Source organism: Saccharomycopsis crataegensis (assembly GCF_037102585.1).
Source record: "Saccharomycopsis crataegensis DNA, jcf7180000000084, whole genome shotgun sequence".
In the NCBI taxonomy this organism is placed as follows: domain Eukaryota; kingdom Fungi; phylum Ascomycota; class Saccharomycetes; order Ascoideales; family Saccharomycopsidaceae; genus Saccharomycopsis; species Saccharomycopsis crataegensis.
This window is the reverse complement of record NW_027043829.1, coordinates 1,308,090-1,326,595: the sequence shown is the minus strand read 5'-3', so window position 1 is coordinate 1,326,595 and position 18,506 is coordinate 1,308,090. Positions and strand designations below refer to the sequence as shown.

At 36.0% G+C, this 18,506-nt stretch overlaps 9 protein-coding genes across 9 annotated transcripts; 5 read left to right on the top strand and 4 right to left on the bottom strand. All coding sequences in view use genetic code 12, as the record gives it.

The window, feature by feature from the left end:
• Nucleotides 1-90: 90 nt before the first annotated feature.
• On the bottom strand, nt 91-1,554 carry ETT1 (Ett1p; the record flags this gene model as incomplete). The annotated part of the gene is made up of 1 exon (XM_064997204.1): nt 91-1,554. One exon carries the CDS (start codon nt 1,552-1,554, stop codon nt 91-93), a length of 1,464 nt encoding a protein of 487 aa, XP_064853276.1.
• A 641-nt stretch (nt 1,555-2,195) lies between these two features.
• TMC1 (Tmc1p) lies at nt 2,196-2,957 on the bottom strand (the record flags this gene model as incomplete). Its single annotated transcript, XM_064997203.1, has 2 exons — nt 2,196-2,821; nt 2,924-2,957. 2 exons carry the CDS (start codon nt 2,955-2,957, stop codon nt 2,196-2,198), a joined length of 660 nt encoding a protein of 219 aa, XP_064853275.1.
• Nucleotides 2,958-3,294: 337 nt separating this feature from the next.
• DASC09_036030 (uncharacterized protein) lies at nt 3,295-5,877 on the top strand (the record flags this gene model as incomplete). Its single annotated transcript, XM_064997202.1, has 1 exon — nt 3,295-5,877. The coding sequence occupies one exon, from the start codon at nt 3,295-3,297 to the stop codon at nt 5,875-5,877; it is 2,583 nt and encodes an 860-aa protein (XP_064853274.1).
• Nucleotides 5,878-6,131: 254 nt separating this feature from the next.
• IRC20 (E3 ubiquitin-protein ligase IRC20) lies at nt 6,132-12,245 on the bottom strand (the record flags this gene model as incomplete). The annotated part of the gene is made up of 1 exon (XM_064997201.1): nt 6,132-12,245. The coding sequence occupies one exon, from the start codon at nt 12,243-12,245 to the stop codon at nt 6,132-6,134; it is 6,114 nt and encodes a 2,037-aa protein (XP_064853273.1).
• Nucleotides 12,246-12,471: 226 nt separating this feature from the next.
• DASC09_036010 (transcription factor TFIIE subunit TFA1) lies at nt 12,472-13,770 on the top strand (the record flags this gene model as incomplete). The annotated part of the gene is made up of 1 exon (XM_064997200.1): nt 12,472-13,770. The coding sequence occupies one exon, from the start codon at nt 12,472-12,474 to the stop codon at nt 13,768-13,770; it is 1,299 nt and encodes a 432-aa protein (XP_064853272.1).
• Nucleotides 13,771-14,059: 289 nt separating this feature from the next.
• On the top strand, nt 14,060-14,866 carry RFA2 (Rfa2p; the record flags this gene model as incomplete). Its single annotated transcript, XM_064997199.1, has 1 exon — nt 14,060-14,866. One exon carries the CDS (start codon nt 14,060-14,062, stop codon nt 14,864-14,866), a length of 807 nt encoding a protein of 268 aa, XP_064853271.1.
• Nucleotides 14,867-15,141: 275 nt separating this feature from the next.
• On the top strand, nt 15,142-15,654 carry ZIM17 (Zim17p; the record flags this gene model as incomplete). The annotated part of the gene is made up of 1 exon (XM_064997198.1): nt 15,142-15,654. The coding sequence occupies one exon, from the start codon at nt 15,142-15,144 to the stop codon at nt 15,652-15,654; it is 513 nt and encodes a 170-aa protein (XP_064853270.1).
• A 654-nt stretch (nt 15,655-16,308) lies between these two features.
• Nucleotides 16,309-17,232, bottom strand: DASC09_035980 (5'/3'-nucleotidase SurE; the record flags this gene model as incomplete). Its single annotated transcript, XM_064997197.1, has 1 exon — nt 16,309-17,232. One exon carries the CDS (start codon nt 17,230-17,232, stop codon nt 16,309-16,311), a length of 924 nt encoding a protein of 307 aa, XP_064853269.1.
• A 314-nt stretch (nt 17,233-17,546) lies between these two features.
• MRPL10 (mitochondrial 54S ribosomal protein uL15m MRPL10) lies at nt 17,547-18,410 on the top strand (the record flags this gene model as incomplete). The annotated part of the gene is made up of 1 exon (XM_064997196.1): nt 17,547-18,410. One exon carries the CDS (start codon nt 17,547-17,549, stop codon nt 18,408-18,410), a length of 864 nt encoding a protein of 287 aa, XP_064853268.1.
• Nucleotides 18,411-18,506: the final 96 nt, after the last annotated feature.

Below are 18,506 nucleotides of genomic sequence, written 5' to 3'. Positions count from 1 at the left end.
TGTCTATTATAAATAAAGTATTAATTTGAAAAAAATACAAATAAGGAGATTTTTATATACTACAACATAATATAACAAGGCATAGTCCAATTAACCGTCAAGCAAGTTTTTCAAAATATGATCATACTTCCCATTGGTAGCCTTGTTAGCCTTCTTCAATCTCTTTTCTGCCTTTTGATATAATGTTTCTTGATCCTTACTATCCAAATCATAAATATTACCAAGAGAAATTTCTGCTTCTGCAATATTGACCCATGTTTGGGGATCTTCTGGGTCTTCAATCTTTTTGATATGCTCAATGGCTTTTTTATAATTAGCGATCGCCTCTTTTTGCAATTTTTGTAATTCTTTCTTTGGTACAGATGGCTCACTATCTTGATCATCACCATAAACAATATCGGTATAGGCTTTACCTGAACCATCGGCTTTTCTTAAATAAAGCTCACCCAATTTCTTATTAATTTGTAAATAGAAGATGACCAAGGAATTATGCTTGTATTCAGAATTTTGGCAGGAATTTTCAATATCGATCTTGAATTTCAGCTTGTCCAAGGCTTGCAAATGCTCCAAAAAGTTTTCGCATTTTTCAATCAAGTTATCCTCATAACTAGGAATGCAGTCTCTAACAACGAATAGCGGGTGCTTCTTAGTCAATTCAATGTTAGAGGTTTCGATTTCGTCTTCATTATCACTGTCTATTTCGTTCAAATCATCATTCATACCGAAATTCTCAATCATGTCAAGCAAGTCATCAATGGTATCCAATACAAGGTATTGTTGATAATCAAAAAAGACCCCATAGTCATTGTATTCATCACCAGCATTCTTTGAACTTAGGTTCGAGGCAAGTTTCATGTTATCTTGATATGATGAAAACAACTCGTCAACTAACTTCTCGATATCAGGGTATTTCTTTTTGTTGGAAGTCAAAGTCATGCTGGAGATATATTGTAAAGGAATTCTGTTAGCTAAAATTTGAATTTTGGCCCAGTTCAAAGTAATTCTATCCTTAGGGAATTTGTCAAAACCAGTTTCAATTCTGTCCAAGGCTTCGGTGAAAAATTCAGAGATCTTTGCTGCATGTTCGCTATTCTTCTTTTTCTCCTCTTCTTCATCAAATTCTTTTTCTTCTTCCTCGTCATCATCTTCTCCTTGGGATTGGAAGTAGGCCAATTCAGCCAACGCCAAACCATAAATAGCGTACAACTGACCATCAACAATGATCAGCTCTTCATCATCTTTAACAGAATCCTTGTTTTCTTTAAGATTATGGGATTTTCTAAGAATTCTATCACATTCATGGATAATCCCGTTTAAAACGAGTTCATTCTGGTCACCCTCTTCTTGGGTTTCATTAGCAATCTTTTTTTTAACATAGTTGACCCATAGTTGAGCAAGCTCATTCATATCTGAGTTCAATTTGATCATCAATTGGCCATCATTTTGCGGAGTTTGCTCTTTAGAACTGTGTTTGGAATCTTCTCCATTAGAGGTCTTCTTCTTTTTGTTCTTCTTTTCATGAGCCTTGCCCAAACCCAAAGGTCTCTTAGCCATTTTGAAATATCAATACAGGTTACAAAGGTATTTATGAAACAAGAAAAAGCCTCCTACTTGGGTACTTTTGGACTTATTAACACAAATAATTGTATGTTCTTAGAAATCATCGTACCACCGAAAATTTTTTGGGAATTTTGAACTTTTTTTCTCTTCTCATGCATCTATGAGCCCATGGGACTGGCACCTGCAGCCAGCGCAGATGTGATGCAACGAACAAAATTACGCAACTCTCGTTTCGGTAATGAAGAATTAATTGAAGATTAAGGATATCGAGAAAGTGAAAAGTAACTTATAGAAAAAAAAATAATAGTCATAATAATAATAATAAAAGAAGACCTAAACCCTACCAAGACCATAAAAATTGATAACAAGAAAGAAAAAAAAAGTTTCCAAATAGTAAATTAGTAAGTCAAAAAAAAAAGTTCATGAAGGGGAACCTCCAAGGTCGCAAGAGATTGGCATGACAAATGATTAAGCAGTATTGTAAATCTAATACTGCTCCAATTGTTTTCCATGAGGACTTTTATCATCATTTTGGTGATGGCTTTGATGTGAATTCTAAGGTAATTGCGACCAGCAAGGTATAAGGCAAAAAGTACACTAGCTTGCAATTAACGATTAGAGCAAACAAATAATAATTATACCTTCAGGCTGATGGTTTGCTCTTGGTGTAACTTGTTTGCATTTCTAGTAAAGGCAGCCTTCTTGCAGTTTGATAACCCAGAGCATAAATGATTTTCCAAGAGCCTATGCTTTGCGCAGAATTTCCCGTTACAATCCAGACAGTTACCAATAATTCTCAACGAGGCATTATTACAGTTAGCAAAATTGCATTTTTTAGAATTCTTCTTCTTTTTTGCGATGGTGGGTTGGCTCACTGGCGATTTGGATCTAGGTGATTTTGGAGAGGCGACCTGTGGAATGCAGACACTGGCGATGTCATCCTTTTTTGATACATCATCTAGAGCATCCTGGGCATCCGGCGATGACACTGAGTTTAAAGATTCATCATGGACGAGAGACAAAGATCTGGCAGCAGCTTCCATAGTGTTGACGTTTTCTTCAGGGACCTTGCTACCAATAATTATCAAGTCATTATCTTTTATGCTGTAATAAGAAACTGTTTCAAGTAGATCCAACTTTATACCCTTGAAATATAAGTTATAGACGTTTAAATCAGTGGACTTAAGAGATTTGGAGGCCACGATAGCTAAAAGCTTCAAGTCTTTTATGGTAGATCTATCTGGGATGGTGATTTGGTAAGCTATAAAAACACATGTTAGTCAGTGGCAATTAATATGGGGTCGGCACCGGAATGCCATAAAGCCCGGGGGAAAAACAGAAAGAGAGAGAAAAAAAGACGTACATTCACCAGAAGTAGTTTTTATAGCGACCTTCATAGTTAATGTATTCGTTTGGGGGTTGGTTGTAGCTTGCAATTGTTGAAGTTGGATAGGCTGGGTGGCAGATGGAAGAGCAGGGAAGAGAAGGAGATGATCGGGCGGCCCTAGCAGAGATAAGGGGAGGAGCAATGGCAAAAAAAAGAAACGAGCGACCGCTTCCACCGCACATAAATTGCTAATTTCACCACGATAAAATATCACGTGAAATAATTACTAAAAGCAGCCCAACCACCGCACACCCAAAAAAGCACCACAATTGGCACACCCTTTTCTTTGTTAATCGGACCAGATAAGCATATTAAACCGTATCTAAGCTCCCCCTCCTCACCAGAATATGCCTGCTGACAAACAGCAGCAGACCAGATTCAACTGGAATAAGTTCCCTTACTCAAAGCTACAAGAATCATACACAGGCCATGTCGCGTGTCATTTATCCCCTTGTGAAAATACCATTAAAGTGGCCTTGAACCAGATCGGATATGTCAAGTGCATAAACTTGGGCTGTCAAGCTATTATGAACAAATATTGCCAGATAAACATCCAAAAGAGATCCTGGACATGCTGCATTTGCAAAACTATCAACAGCATAAACGATAACATCAGCCAAGAGCTGCTTGATATCTTTAGAAATAATGGGTCATTTGACTTCTTGCTGGACACCATCATCCCCGGTCCAACTGTGGAGCCTCGAATGATATTTAATCAAAAAACAAAGGTATACATGTACATGATTGACCTTTTGACAGAAAAAGACGAACTCAGCTCATTGAAATCATCAATTTTGGAATCGGTATCAGCTCTTCCCGCCAACTCGGTGGTTATTGTGATAACTTATGACTCAAAAACCATCAGGATCCATGATTCTGATACCGGAATCCCTCACGCATTTGATATAGAATCACCAATTGATGTAAAAAACATGAGAAATAACTTATTTTCTGGAAGCTATGACAGATTTAGAATCAATAAATACTTGTACAATCTTAACGACTCAGTTCAACTAACCAACTTGCAGTCATCATTGAATAATTTGAGTACCACTAACATTGAAAAACCAAAAGGACAAAGACACACAAGAATTACTGGCACAGCACTCCAGATTGCCATGGAATTGGTTAAAGTTATGAAGTTAGAAATTTTGCCTATTTTGGCTAACAAATTGAGCTTCATTGTTAATGTATTGGTGTTCATTTCGGGTCCATGCACTACGGGCGCAGGGAAAATAATAAGTCCTTCATTGAAGTCCAATTTCAGAAATCACAATGTGATCGTTGAAAGTTTTTCTGAGTTGAATCAATTGAATTATGCCGTGAAGTTCTACAGCGATTTGATTTATGCAAATGTTGGGCTATTATATGGGCTTGACTCAGAACATCGAGCATTTAACAAAAATTGCAATATCTCAATCAAATTTGATATATTCAGCGCCAATTATGATGAAACGGGTTTATTTGAAATGCAGAATTTATGTAACTTGACTGGTGGGAGGTTAATTTTATCTGATAGCTTCGACACCAATATTTTCAAGCAGAATTTTTTGAAAGTGTTTCCAGGATCTCAAAACAGGCTAAACTACAACGGAAGGTTAGATATATTGACCAGTTGTAATTTGAAGATTAACGGTGCAATTGGTCCTTTAGTATCATTAAAAAACCATTCACAGTATGCCTCTGATTTGAGAATAGGTGAATCATTAACCAACTCATGGCTTATTAATTCTTTTCAAGACACAAATTTCACAGTATTTTTCCAACAGGAAGATTTCATTGGGAAGAAGAGGTTGAAAAATGATTTTTACTATGTTCAATTTAAGCTAAGATATAAGAATAGAGATGAGAATTTTTTGAAAATTATAACGGTTGAAAAGAAAAATGGTCACACCCCTGCAGAATTAGCTGAAGGCTTTGATCAAGTTGCTTATTTAGGCATCTTAGCAAAAAAAGTAGTTTATGATAATTTGTTCAATTTGAAGTATGACGATTTGAATGAAGATCTTGATCTAATGTTCAAAAACTTGATTGTGGAATTTGGAAGAGTGTTGATTGAGGAGCCGACCTCAGTCTGGAGCAATGAAAAATTCCACAATTTCATCACTGAAAACAGTTTGATTGAACTTAACTCAAAATTTAACTTGATACCAGAATTTTTTTATTATTTGAAGAAATCATATATTGTGAGGAAATTCAACATAACGCCCGACGAAACCAGTTTTTACAATAATATTCTCTTACAAAGTAATGCCAAGGTTACAAGATTAATTGTTAATTCTTCATTATATAATGTTTCGGTGCATGGCTTTCCAAATATTGTGTCATCCGATACTAATTTCGACATCGCAGCTTTAAAATATGAGCAAATTTTCTTAACTCCAATACCGCTAGATGCCGATGCTTTAAGCATTTCAAATAACAATATTTTCATATTTGATGATTTCTTTCATATCTTAATTCATTATGGCAGTTCCATTTCTTACTATAGAGATATATTCATAAAAGAAATCAATCCAAAATTGCGTGACAAAGATCTTTCTAGTATTGATCTTGATGTCGATATTAAACAGCCATTACTAGAGTTCAAAGCTCAATCTGAAAATCAATCCACTTTGAATCCAATCGCTTATCTTATAGATACAGTGGATTTCCTCAAAATATTCCAGTTGATAAGGTACTCAAAACTTAAAGTATTGCAAGTCATCAGAGATCCTCAAAGGCTGGTTTTGCCTAGATATGTGGAAACTGATGAAAACAAATCCCAGGCCAGATTCTTATATGCCAGACTTAGCCCGGCAGATAGATATAATGATAGATACAGTTTTACTAATAGCACAATAATCAGTGAGGAAATGAGCTTAAATGATTACTATAGAAAGATATGTTTCGAAGCGCGAATTTCCATTGAGAGAAAAGAAAAAATGTGATGTATCCAATTCGCATTCTTCTTATTGAGCGTTGAAAACGCAAAGAATAATAGTTTCGTTTACGTCATTTTTCCTACAGTTCTATGATAATTAGAAATTTTCCTATAACTAGAAAGTAATCTCAATAGAAATACACAGTAGCGTTTTACATAATTAAAATGATTCTTCATATTATGAAATTCATTGACTTTTATTCTTACTAAAAACATCATCATCAAAAAAGGATATCGCTTTAAATCATAATTGTAAATAACTCAACAAGTTTTGGTAAAAAATGACTCCCACAACTCATCTACAGGAACTAATTCTCCTCCGGCTTTGTCTATCAATTTGTCTGTGGCACCAGTCATATCCAAACTATCCATGACACGCTGCTTGTCTTCAACATTCTCTTCATCAATATCGCTATTTTTCGCCACTTCGTCTTCCAAAGCATTTGCATAATGACTGGAGATATCTTTGATGTTGTTATCCTTAAGCTTTAATAGTTGGTCAAGCCTCTTTTTTGTCGATAAATCAATGATAGATTCTTCAACCGTGTTCTTAATACCCAACATCCAAACAGTAGTTTCAACTTTCTGACCAATTCTGTGAATTCTATTGATGGCTTGAAGTTCTAACGCTGTGTTAACCAAAGGTTCACAAAGGATAACATGGGTAGCATTTACCAATGTCAAACCCGCTGCTTGTTGCTGAGCATTTAGCAAAAAACAAGTGATTGTTGAATCGTACTTGAAACGATTGATATCAGATACCCCAATCTTATTGGAGAGAGAATGATTCTGATTCCGCGATTTTCTACCAGTCCCTCTCTGGAATCGAGGAGCGGCACCTAAAAACTTGATATTATTGTCTTGTAGAGCCAACGCTAGAATCTTGAGAAATTCTTCCCACTGAGAAAAAATTACAACTTGCACATCATTTTCTTCTTCTGGATTCTTCTCTAGTTTTAACCATAAAATAAGTTTCACAATAGTATCAATTTTAGCACCATATTTGTTGGGTGATGTAAGTGCCATTTCATTGATTTTATTGAATTGTTTATCATTGATATGTTTGTAAAACAAAGATTTATTGGTCTTCAGAGAGCCAAGATAATTATTTTGCTCGCCTTCAAAGCTATTGATACTATGGCCATCATTGATTAATCCGACTTCCAAATTTTGCTTTGTGTATGTGAATTCATAAATTGTCTTCTTATTAATCGGAGCCTTGCACAATGGACAGCTATGATGTTTGCCTTTTTTCATCCATGTATCAAGACACTCTTTGCAATAATGATGACCACATTCTAATAAAATACCATTAATGATGGAATTTTGACAAATGATGCACATTTTTTCTTTTTCAGGATTCTTATTTCCATCATTCCCAGAATTATCATCTCTTAAAGAATCCAAATACAAGCATCTACTTGATAATTTAGATACTTTATGCTGATTGACGCTAATCTTTCTCTTGATAACCACATTTCTTATCGATTCCATATGTTTATGCAATTGCTCTTCTGGCAAGCTCCTAATATCGTCTATCGGATTTATCGATCTTAGATTGTTGTATTTTTCAAATCTTGTAGACTCAACAGTATCAGAAATTGATTGTAATTGTTTGAAATAACTTGATCTGGCATTGTAAACGGAGTTCAATTGATTCAAATACTTATTCTTTAATTCATGTTGTGCTTTGGCTTCTTTACGATGCAATGATGGTAAATACTGTTTAGTATACTCAATTGCCTTAATTTCTTTCTCAGTCAACCTTTTTGTTCTAATTTCAGTATCTAATGTTTTGATTGAATTTGCCAAATCTTTAAGATTTAAATCTTTGCTACCCTCTTGCCGACAAATTGACGGTTTAATGGCCTCAATGTTTTTCTTCAAAACTTTTTTAAATAACTTCAATTCCTCGCTTTCTTGGGCCTCCAGAATTTTACCATTTTCTTTGTCCTTTATCTGTTTTTTCCCAACATTGCTAACATCATTTTCTTCATCAAATATTGGCGGGCGTTCGAGAACTGTATCAACAGAATAAATAGAATACCCCACCCCAACTGTACCACTGGCATTCAAGGTACTAACATTAATCCCATTCACCAAAGCATCACGAAATCTGAAAGCAAGCTCTAGAATCGATAAAATATAGAAAGCTTTTTCTTGATCAATAATAGTTTTCTCATATTCTTCACCGTCGGCATCTGTACCAGAATTATTTTGCTTCTTCATCAAGGGACTTGCCAAAATTTTGGAAATTTCTTCAATCCATTCGTTCAAGATTTTCGTTTGGAAATTGAACTCATCAATTACTTTAAATAACTTGTAATAATAAATCTTCAATTCTTTGTATTGCAAACTCTTCAATCCCGGAGGAGCAATTTCCTTATGGCTTATAGACGTGACGATTTTGTATTCAAAGTTTATTAGTTTCCGAAGACTTTCCATTCTATCTAAAGCAAAATTGGAATGGCCAAGCAAAAGAGTATCACGGATATTTTCTGCCATTTTATAATAATTGTGTTCCAAAACCTTGTTCTTCAAGTATTTGCAGAGCGCTTCATTTTTAATAATCTCTTTGTATAAGTCTTCCTCGTCAACTAAGTCATCAAAAAAATCAATTTTTGGATTAACCCCATCTATTTTAAAATTAAAAGCAGAAACCGTGATAGATAACTTGGCTGATAATTCCTCAGCTGTTAAATTCACTTCATCTTCCAATTTTTCTGCAATTTGAAAATGGGAGTTCCCAAGAAAAAAATAGTACTTGTGTAATAGTTCAGTCCACGCCCTTAATCTGATTCGTTTAGTGGACTTTAAATCATCGTTGTAATTATCATCTTTTAAGTATTCTCTTTTCGTCTTCGATGATTTCTCACTACTCATTTCAACCTCATAATCTTCAACTTTCAAAATTGTATCTGGGCCATGTCCAGAGACTTCTTTATTTAACACTTCTAACCTGTCTTTGATGAATTGAATATTCTTGATCAACAATTGGTTAAATTCCACAGGTTTATGTTGTACCTCATACGTCTCCGCAAGTTCAATAGACAAAGAAACATTTTCTTTCTCTAAGTCATCGATCTCACCTTTAGCTTCCTCAAGGAACCTTTCCAAGATATCTTCCATTGATTTTGTTATGTAGTTTGACCTGTTGCTATTACCCCCACTAATACCACTAGCACCCATAATACCCACAGAGTTATTTGGCAAATCAATATAAGAACATGTCTTCCTCAAAATAGTTAAGTATTTTCTCATCAATGGGATATTGGGATACCAATCATCAATAATAGGTTCACCATTGACATTCAAACCAGCTTCGCTCAAGAACCTCTTAAAAATTAAGGAATAGTTATCTTGTTCTACAGGTGCAAACGTCGATGTTAACAAGACTCTAGTCTGTTTCGGTAAGTTGATGTCATTCTTCACGGTTGTCTTATCATGTCTGATAGCCATATTTGTGATAAACTTCAAGAAATCAACACCCGGTGGATTTGTATTAGAGGTTTCAATTGCACCATTCTGCGTTGTAAGTAATCTCCAAGCGTTATCCTTACCCTCATTGTATTTTCTACCCCCAACTTCAGCACTATCATTGAAAGGATCTATCCTCAAGAAAGATAGATAGCTCATAATGTCATTTAAGTCTTTCTTGATTGGAGTCCCAGAAATACCCCAGGAATGGCATCTTGAAAATATTTTACATGTTTTGGCAGCATTCGAAATTTGAGATGACACCATTTGCACTTCATCTAAAATGATTCTCCAAAATTGTAAAAAAACCAACGGAGAAGAATAATCTAATCTATTAGACGAAAGCTTGACACCATCACTTCTAATATCATTTTGATCGTCGTTGGCGTAGTTAGCATTTTTGGTGGCACTTCTGATTGGCCTGTTGTTGGGATTAAATTGCGCGTAATACAATTCTTTAGTGATGGTCTGATACGAAGCGACAATGATGTCATATTGTGATAATTCAAATGCAATCCTCCTATGGTGAGGATCAATTTTCTTTAATGATTCTCTTTCTAACATTTCTGCTATATTTTCAGTGTCATTGGAAGACTCCCAGTTGCTAGTGCATTGTCCTTCATCATTATTGTTAAGAGTTATATCAGAGCCATGAATCACAGGAAGCTCATAAATGTTATTTTCAATAGTATCTCTGGAGACGCTAACATTGGAAATACCAGAAAACTTCTTGAGATCAACATCATTAACATTGCCTCCAACTAGGGGCAAATATCTTAAGTTTTTGCTTTCATTTTTTTTGAATGATGAATAATTGAAGAAAATGTCACTACTAGAGGCCTTGGAACACTGAAGTAACTTATCGAAATTGAGTTTCAACTTGACAACGAACTTGTTGTTCTTTTTCTTCCTTTTTAAGTTTTCTTTTCTCTTCTTTTCTAGTGCAGCTAAATTGGAATAGAAATTACTGAATCCAGTATACTTTAAAATTTTCAATGAAGGAGCAAATTTGTTCATTTCTTGTACCCATTGGTTCAAAATTGATTCTGGGCAAATAATGAGAGTCGTTTTCAGTTTTAAAACATGTCTTCTCAAAATTGGATCAAAAACATAATTGCTATCATCAATGAAACTCGCGGTGGTTTCCTTATTCAAAGAGATTTTTTTGAAGTCCTTTCTTTGATTGCTTAGTACTAGGGCCACAAGTTCGATGGTTTTCCCCAATCCCATCTCCTCCGATAGTAAGTTTTGGGCAAAAAAATGCGATTTAAAAGGTTTAGACAGAACTAATGAACCTTCTAAATTGATATTTCCAGTCGTAAGATCAGGCAAAACACCTGCATAGTTCCTTTGTAAGTAGTCAATCAAAGAAGTGGTAGATATAAGATTTCCGGTGTATTTATTGAACCAATAAACGTTTGAAGGTAGTAGACTTTCAAAAAAATCTTCATTATTTAAAATTTGATGATCATACTCTATTACGTCTTCATCACGATGAACAAGCCTTATCCATCCAAAGCTAATCTTGTCTATTTTTCTTGACAAGTAATTGTAGTTGTAAGCATAACAGGATTCATCTGATCTATTTAAAAGATTTGAAGCCTCTTTATCCATATAAGGTCTTCTCAACAAATCAATATTGAAAAATTGTCTATTTTTCACACAGTTACTTTCAAAATCGTAATCAACATTTTCCTTATCAAGACACCATAATAATGTCTTTGCCTGAAAATTGAATAATCTTGCCTGTAAGCCCGCGACAACCACCGAATTTGCATTGGAATCCTCAATATGCGTAGTGTACTGTGTGCCTTCTACTGACAGAAGAGCAAAATTATATACCTTGGAAGGCAATGTTAGCCTTGAAGAATATTCTGTTAATAAATTATAAAATAATTTACTGCTTGGGTTTCTAATATTGTCCAATATATCATCAACTTTCTGCTTCAATGAAAGATTTTTCTTTTTTAAGTAATCACCATATAATTCCTTGTATATTTCTGGAGATGTGTTATTGGCGGCAACGCCATTCCAGTCATTCAAAAACTCGTATCCCAATTGATAATAAGTGGGCGAAGGTTTGAGCAAGACTTGCTTTGAGCCGCCAAGGATCAAATTATTGAGAATTGCAATCACATTTGCGTTGAAAAACGTCTTCCCCTCGAAATTCTCCTTGATATTCACGGAATATCGAATTTTCCCAGTCAATGAGACGATGTAATCAGCATCATTGTTCAACTTGACGATGAATTCGAGCGACGGAAACTGAAGATCCAACGAAGGGTTTTCAGATATTGTCTTAGGTTTTAAGTGGAAAACACTTAATTCGTTTAGAATTTTGGTATCCATTGAGACCCCATTAACTGGATTCTTCAAATTTAGAGATATAATATCGTAGTTTTCTGATTTGAGCTTTTTCCTCAATACTAGTTTATGCATATCTCGCTCATGAAATGGAACGACTAGGTTTTTGAAAATTGGCTTCTTTTCCTCTATTTTTCGCTTCTTATTTCTGCGTTTAAAAGGCAAGTCGATTTTTGAGCCAATTTCTTGCTCTTGCTCTTCAATTTGTAAATTAGGGATGGTGATAACATACTCCCTCTCGTCGGCTCCATACTTTACAGAATAGAACTTTGGAATCACCTCTTCGCTTCTTGATGTTACGCTCTTTAAAACCTCCAATAATCTTCCTGATATCTGTTTGAAGCCAGAATCAAAACTGGAAACAAATTCTCTATTAAGAATACTGATTGATCTAGCACCTTTTCCATCTTCTCCCAATCTTCCGGTATGATGCTTTCCTACCCTTAAGGCGTTATTATTGGCAAAATATTCAAGAAAGTTGGATAGCTGATCTAAATCCTGCAGATCTAACCGAAATGATATATCTGAAGACATCTTTACCTTCCATTTTCTGATGTGTTACACCCGTTGCCACTAATCTCATCGGGGGTTTGGCAAGAAAGGCTCTTTAAAGTTCGTTCCTCATCGCACACCTCACCCCCAAAAACATACTGGCACGTGATAAAAAAGAATAAATTATTGCAAGAATGATCGAATTTGGCTCTCTTATTAATCACTGTCGGTTAACAATCAAGGAAACTACAGTAATCTCATTCAACCTATGTCTATGAGCCAAGAGGAAGCAATAAACTCTTTGATTCGAATTACTGGAAGAGGGTTTTATGATACTGGTTCTGTACTTGTGCTAGAAGCACTTTTATGGCATAAAGTATTGTCCGAAGATGATTTACGACAATTGTTGAATATACAACCCAAGGACCTACGAGTGGTCTGTTCCAAGTTAATGGAGGATAGATTAATAAAGGAGTATAAACAAAGAGAGCCTATTGGGACCCATAACAAGGAGAAGGAAAAAGAAAGAGAGAGAGAAAGAGAGGAGAGGGAAAAGGAAAGAGAGAAAAGTAAAACTGACGACAGCAAAGATGGTGGAGATAAGGAAGGAGGAGGATCCAGATTTTCCTTCCAAAGACATATAACCAGAACTTATTATTTTATACAATATTCTTTAGCGATCGATTCGATCAAATGGAAAGTTGATTCCATCGTGAGAGCAGTGGATAGTGACTTGAATAAGGTAAATGAGAAGGGATTTGTCTGCCCTATGTGCAAAAAGAAGTTCACAGAACTTGACATTCAGAGTTTATTCAATGATGATTTCACTGCCGCCTATTGTAATATTTGCAATACACCACTCATCGAGGATGATTTCTCAGAACAATTTAGAGCAAAGCACCAGAAATCCATCAAATTGAAAGGTCAGCTAGACCCAATATTACAATGGTTGAAGAAGATAGATGATATTCAATTTCTCGAGGACAATAATATTGAAACCTGCTTTCTTACAAGAGTTCCTGCCAGCGATACCAGTCTTGCAGTATACACGAAGATCGACAAGACGGGGGTTATGTTCGATACGAATTCGTACAGCTCCGCAACCAATAAACCTAAGAATCAATTTGAATCTGCGACAATTAAGGTCAATATTGCTGGTGATAATGAGGAAGAAGCCCGGAAGCAAGAAGAGAGAGTAAAGATGAAACAGGATAAGGCCGAACAGAATGCATTACCAAGCTGGTACCAAGAATCGACTGTCGGTAAACAATCTTTGGGTAAATTGGATGGTGATAATGCTACGCAGAGACAGGATGAAGGAAGTGCTTCAACAACATCAAATGGTGCGGAGGACGACAAGCCAGAAAACACAGTTAACAAGCAATCTGATTCTTTTGCAGCTGACACATTAAGTGGAAATAATAACACCGCCACTAAAACCCAAGAGGCAGATGAACTAACAGCATATTATGAGAGGTTGAAAGCACAGAAGGAGCAGGAAGAAGAAGAAGATGATGATGATGAGGATATGGATGATGAAGATTTTGATGATTTCGAAGACGTTTGATCATAGTTTTTTAAATAGAAAATTTTCTAGTTTTAATCGAGTTTAAAATTCTTTACATTAAGTAGTATAATGAATAAATACTCTGATATACTATTTTCAAAGAAGTAGACTCCAACTTCAGTGATGTTGTGAAGTTCCCGGTGTACGGATTTTCAACAGTACGCGTCTTTTTTTTTTTTTTTTCCCTGAAAAATAACGCGCGCGCCACCTGAAATTGAGATTTTCAAAATATGTTGCATTCGCACAAGAAGTTGTATTAAAGAGAGTGAAGAGAAATAATTGCAAAACAATGTCAGGATATCAAGGCTACAATCAAACCGAATATACCGGGGGTAATTATGACGGCGGGTTCTCCCGTGGTGTCTCTAACGGTGAAGGTTCTCAATCAAGAACAACAACGAGTGGTGGTGCCAGAAGTAATAGTATAACTCCAGTTACAGTGAAACAGATGCTTGATTCTGATCAGCAAGGTAATCCTGATGGTCCATATATCATTAACAATGTTGAATTAAACTTGGTTTCCTTTGTGGCAATTGTTAGAGATCAGACTCCAAGTGACACCAACACTTTGTACAAAGTTGAAGATGGGACAGGGAATTTCGAATTTAGACGTTGGCACAATGATTCATCAAGAAATAATGATGAAATGGATGAAGAAATGTCAGGCGGAGAACACTTCCCAAACATGAAAGGGAAATATGCTTTCATTACCGGGTCTTTGAAACAATTCAACGAAAAGAAAAACTTGCAATATCCTACAGTCACCGAAATCACTGATCACAACCAGGTACTCTACCACTATCTCAATGCCATCAAGGTACATAGCGAAGCACAGGGTCTTTCTGGGAAAAGTGTTGAAGATAACAGTAATCCACTATTTGTTTCTGCTCCAGCTCATGAAGAAGCAGATATCGGCACCAAAATTCTCAAACTTATCAAGGATAACACTCCATCTATGCCAGATGGGGTTCCTGTTCAGTACATCCAACAACAATTGGGGGTTGACTATAGTGAAATTGTGGACAATTGCAACACATTGGAGGAGGAAGCGAAGATCTACAATGGTGTTGAAGAAGGTACATATTTGGCTGTTTAATTTTTGCTATTCATTATTTTTGTTTGTAGAATTTCTTTTTGGTGTTATTTATTTCTATTGGTATATCTTTCTATATAATATAAGTCCTTGCAATGTATTATCAATTTACCCTTTGTGGAGGCATGATCAAGTAAGATTGTTGTGACATCTGCGTCATCCATCAAGAAAAATGCATTTTTTTTTCCTCTCTAACAATTCTGTAATATGAAATCAGCATCTCCCGCCAAAGAAAACTTCTGAACAGCGCTACTACATTAAACTGATAAATATCAAATATGTCCTTAAGACACTCTCTTTTACTCCTCCCAAAGGCATCTCCAAGATTTTTTTACACTGCTAAGAGGTTGTTGCCTGCGGTTTCAAGAAAGAATTTTAGCAACTTTTCACCAATCCTCAATAAGGACGAATCTATCAAGTTCCCTGTTAATGCTACCGGCAAAAACGAAAATGAGGCATCAACTAAGGTGAACTTGAACGAGGGAAAGACCCCTATAGGAAAAATTCCACAAAAGCTTATGATTTCCTTCACTTGCAAGAAATGTTCCACCAGATCCAGTCATATAATGTCAAAACAGGCATACACCGCAGGAACAGTTCTCATAGAATGTCCAGGCTGTCACAACAGACATCTAATTGCGGATCACTTGAAGATCTTCAATGATAACAGAATTACCATTGAGGATATACTCAAAGCTAAAGGAGAAACGGTGACACTTGGAAATCCAAATGATATTGAGTTTGACTCTTTGCCTGAGTCGATTAAGGAGAAGTTAAGAACGAAAAACTAGAGCTCCAAAAACGTTTCGACCTCATTCCAACTTATATTATAGACTTGTATATATTGATGAAAGAATGGTAATTCGTTCCTGAAGTTAAGTATTGTAAGTTGGACTGATATGTAGTATAAGAGCCGAAGATAACAGAAAATGATATAAATTCCAACATCATGTCCTTTTTTAGTCATATCTTTAATTTTAATAATAATCTACCTAAACTAGAAAAAAAAAGTATTCCAACACCAAGATGGCTCCAGTTTAGTTTCAACGCCTGAAATTGGTTGAAACAACTGTCGGAACTGAAAAATGTACTAGTTCTTCTAATCAGACTACCAAAGTGCCTTATATTGATCATTAAGACTTTGGGGATTTGAAATTGCTCTTCTCTCTCTAACCTTTAAATTTTGGTATTGTGCAGCATTAAGCAACAAGTTTCACATCAATAAAAAGAGCATCAATATATCAAAAATAGGAATAGGTCTCATTGACATTTGTGTACTCAATCTAAATATTTTTTCATATTCTTTCATACCATCAGTTACGTAAAGAAAGCACAACATTCCTTTGAATGAGCACCTTGTGATGCTGCAAATTTAATACACTGTAAGCAAAAAAAAAAAAAAGTTCATTTATTGAGTCTACAAAATCATAAGAAAGTCACCACCATCAAATATCGAGCTTGATTTCCGCATTGGTAGCAATATCATCAAATGATGCTCTTAATGGAGTCACACTTATGTTACCATCGTCCAAAACCTTCCCATCATTCAATGTTGTCGATTCTCTAATTGAACGATGAACGTAATCAAAATCCGGAGCCCATTTGAATTGTATCTTGTTGCTGGCAGTGGCATCAACAATATCTATATCTTCAGATTTTCCAATATGCGCATCGTCATTCTTGAAGATCGATACCCATCTATTCTGTAAAATAGGAGTGTAGAAGATCTTAGTTCTTTCCTTCTCTAACAAAGTCTCAACCAAAGGAATATTGATGGAATATAAATCAACTTTTTGGCCCTCCTTGGTGCCCCAGTTTTCATACAAGTACTTTACCAACTTGACGGATATTTCTGCGGCTTTTTCTAGCACTTCATCTGGGACGTCTCTGGTGATGTAACCGTATGAAATACCAATTGCCTTTTTGCTATGAATTGCACCTTCCAAAGCAGCCCCGATGGTACCAGATGACAAAATATAACTAGCAGTGGCGTTTTTACCAACATTAGGACCGGAAATCACTAAATCAACTGGGCCTTTCTCCTGGTACAAATGATGGATCCCAATATCGGCGCACGATGCTGGAGTACCATCGATCAATGCCCATTCCTTGAGATCGGAATGTTTCTTATTATTTGGCAATGGGAAGGGGCCATGGAAGACGTTTGAGTTCTGGTTGGGGTATATAAAAGAAGCAGTCAATTCCTTACCGGCAAAATGGGCTTTTCCAATCCATGATCTTTGAACATCTGGCACAACAATACTCAAGTCCCAGTCAGTGTATTTGCCAATGGCATCCACAAGAAACCTAATGTAAGGGCTGGCAATTTCGTTAGGTGGGCCGTCGTCGTTGGTTAAGAGAACATGCATTGCTACAGGTGTGGTATAATTCAAACGAATAAGTGGCTCAGTCCCATTACAGGAAGAAACTTTCTTTCTTTCTTTCTCTCCCTCTCTCTCTCCCCCCTCCCCCTCCCCACACCCCACCAGGTGCTCGCCCGGGGGGTATTTGCTTCGCTACACTCACACGTGATGAGTGGCTACAGTATCACGTGTCAGGTAGTTTATTTTTCCAAAAATTTTCCAAAAGAAAAACTATCATGGATGGTTTAAAGAGAGAGACAGAGGAGACTTCAGCGGCCTTGTATCCCCTCTTACACCATTTTTCTTTATCGTCATAAAAGATGTTGTCTAGCCTAAAGACAAGCTTGTTTACACAGTATGCAGGCTGTGTCAGCATACTACAGAGCACTAGATCATTATCCTTGATGGGTAATTTGAAGCCATCGTACAAATCAACAAAAATATTCAAGAGACTTGGTCGTGGTCCATCCAGTGGTCATGGTAAGACTTCTGGACGTGGTCAAAAGGGTCAAAAGGCCAGAAGCTCTGTGAAGTCCTGGTTCGAAGGTGGTCAAACTCCAATTTACAAGTTGTTTCCAAAGATTGGTTTCAAGCCATTCACCTCTTTAGAATTGACGGAATTGAACTTGAAGAGAATTCAAAAATTCTACTCTGAAGGAAAACTCCAGTTGGAAGAAGGAGAAGTATTGACCATGAAAAAAATGAAAGAAGTTGGATTAATCTCTGGTAATATCCACGATGGTGTGAAGATCTTGGGTGATGGTAAAGATTTTTTCAAAGTTCCAAATTTGAAAGTCGAAGCTACTAGAGCTTCTGCCGATGTCATTGAAGCCATTGAATCCAATGGTGGTGAATTCACTGCGAAATATTATAACAAATTGGCCCTCAAGGCTCATTTGGCTCCAAACTGGTTTTTAAAGAAATATGGTAGATTGCCTTTGGAAGCTAGACCAACTCGCCGGAAGGACATTGAGTACTACAGTCGTGAACATGGGTACTTGACAAAACAAAACCACGAATTACTTAAATTGAAAGAACAATACCAATCCGATTTCTCTAAATCTTTCAAGAAGAGAGTCAACAAATTGGAAGAACAGTTACAATTGGCCAGCAGCGAAAATAACAACACTATGAATACTTCACACTTAAACAAAAGTGGGATCATCTCGATTAATGACTTGTGAGCAGCCCTTACTATGTATCATAGAATAATTGTTATAAAGAAATATCAATACATGTAAATATTACATTTCTGAAGAAAAACTAATTAGCAAAGTAAA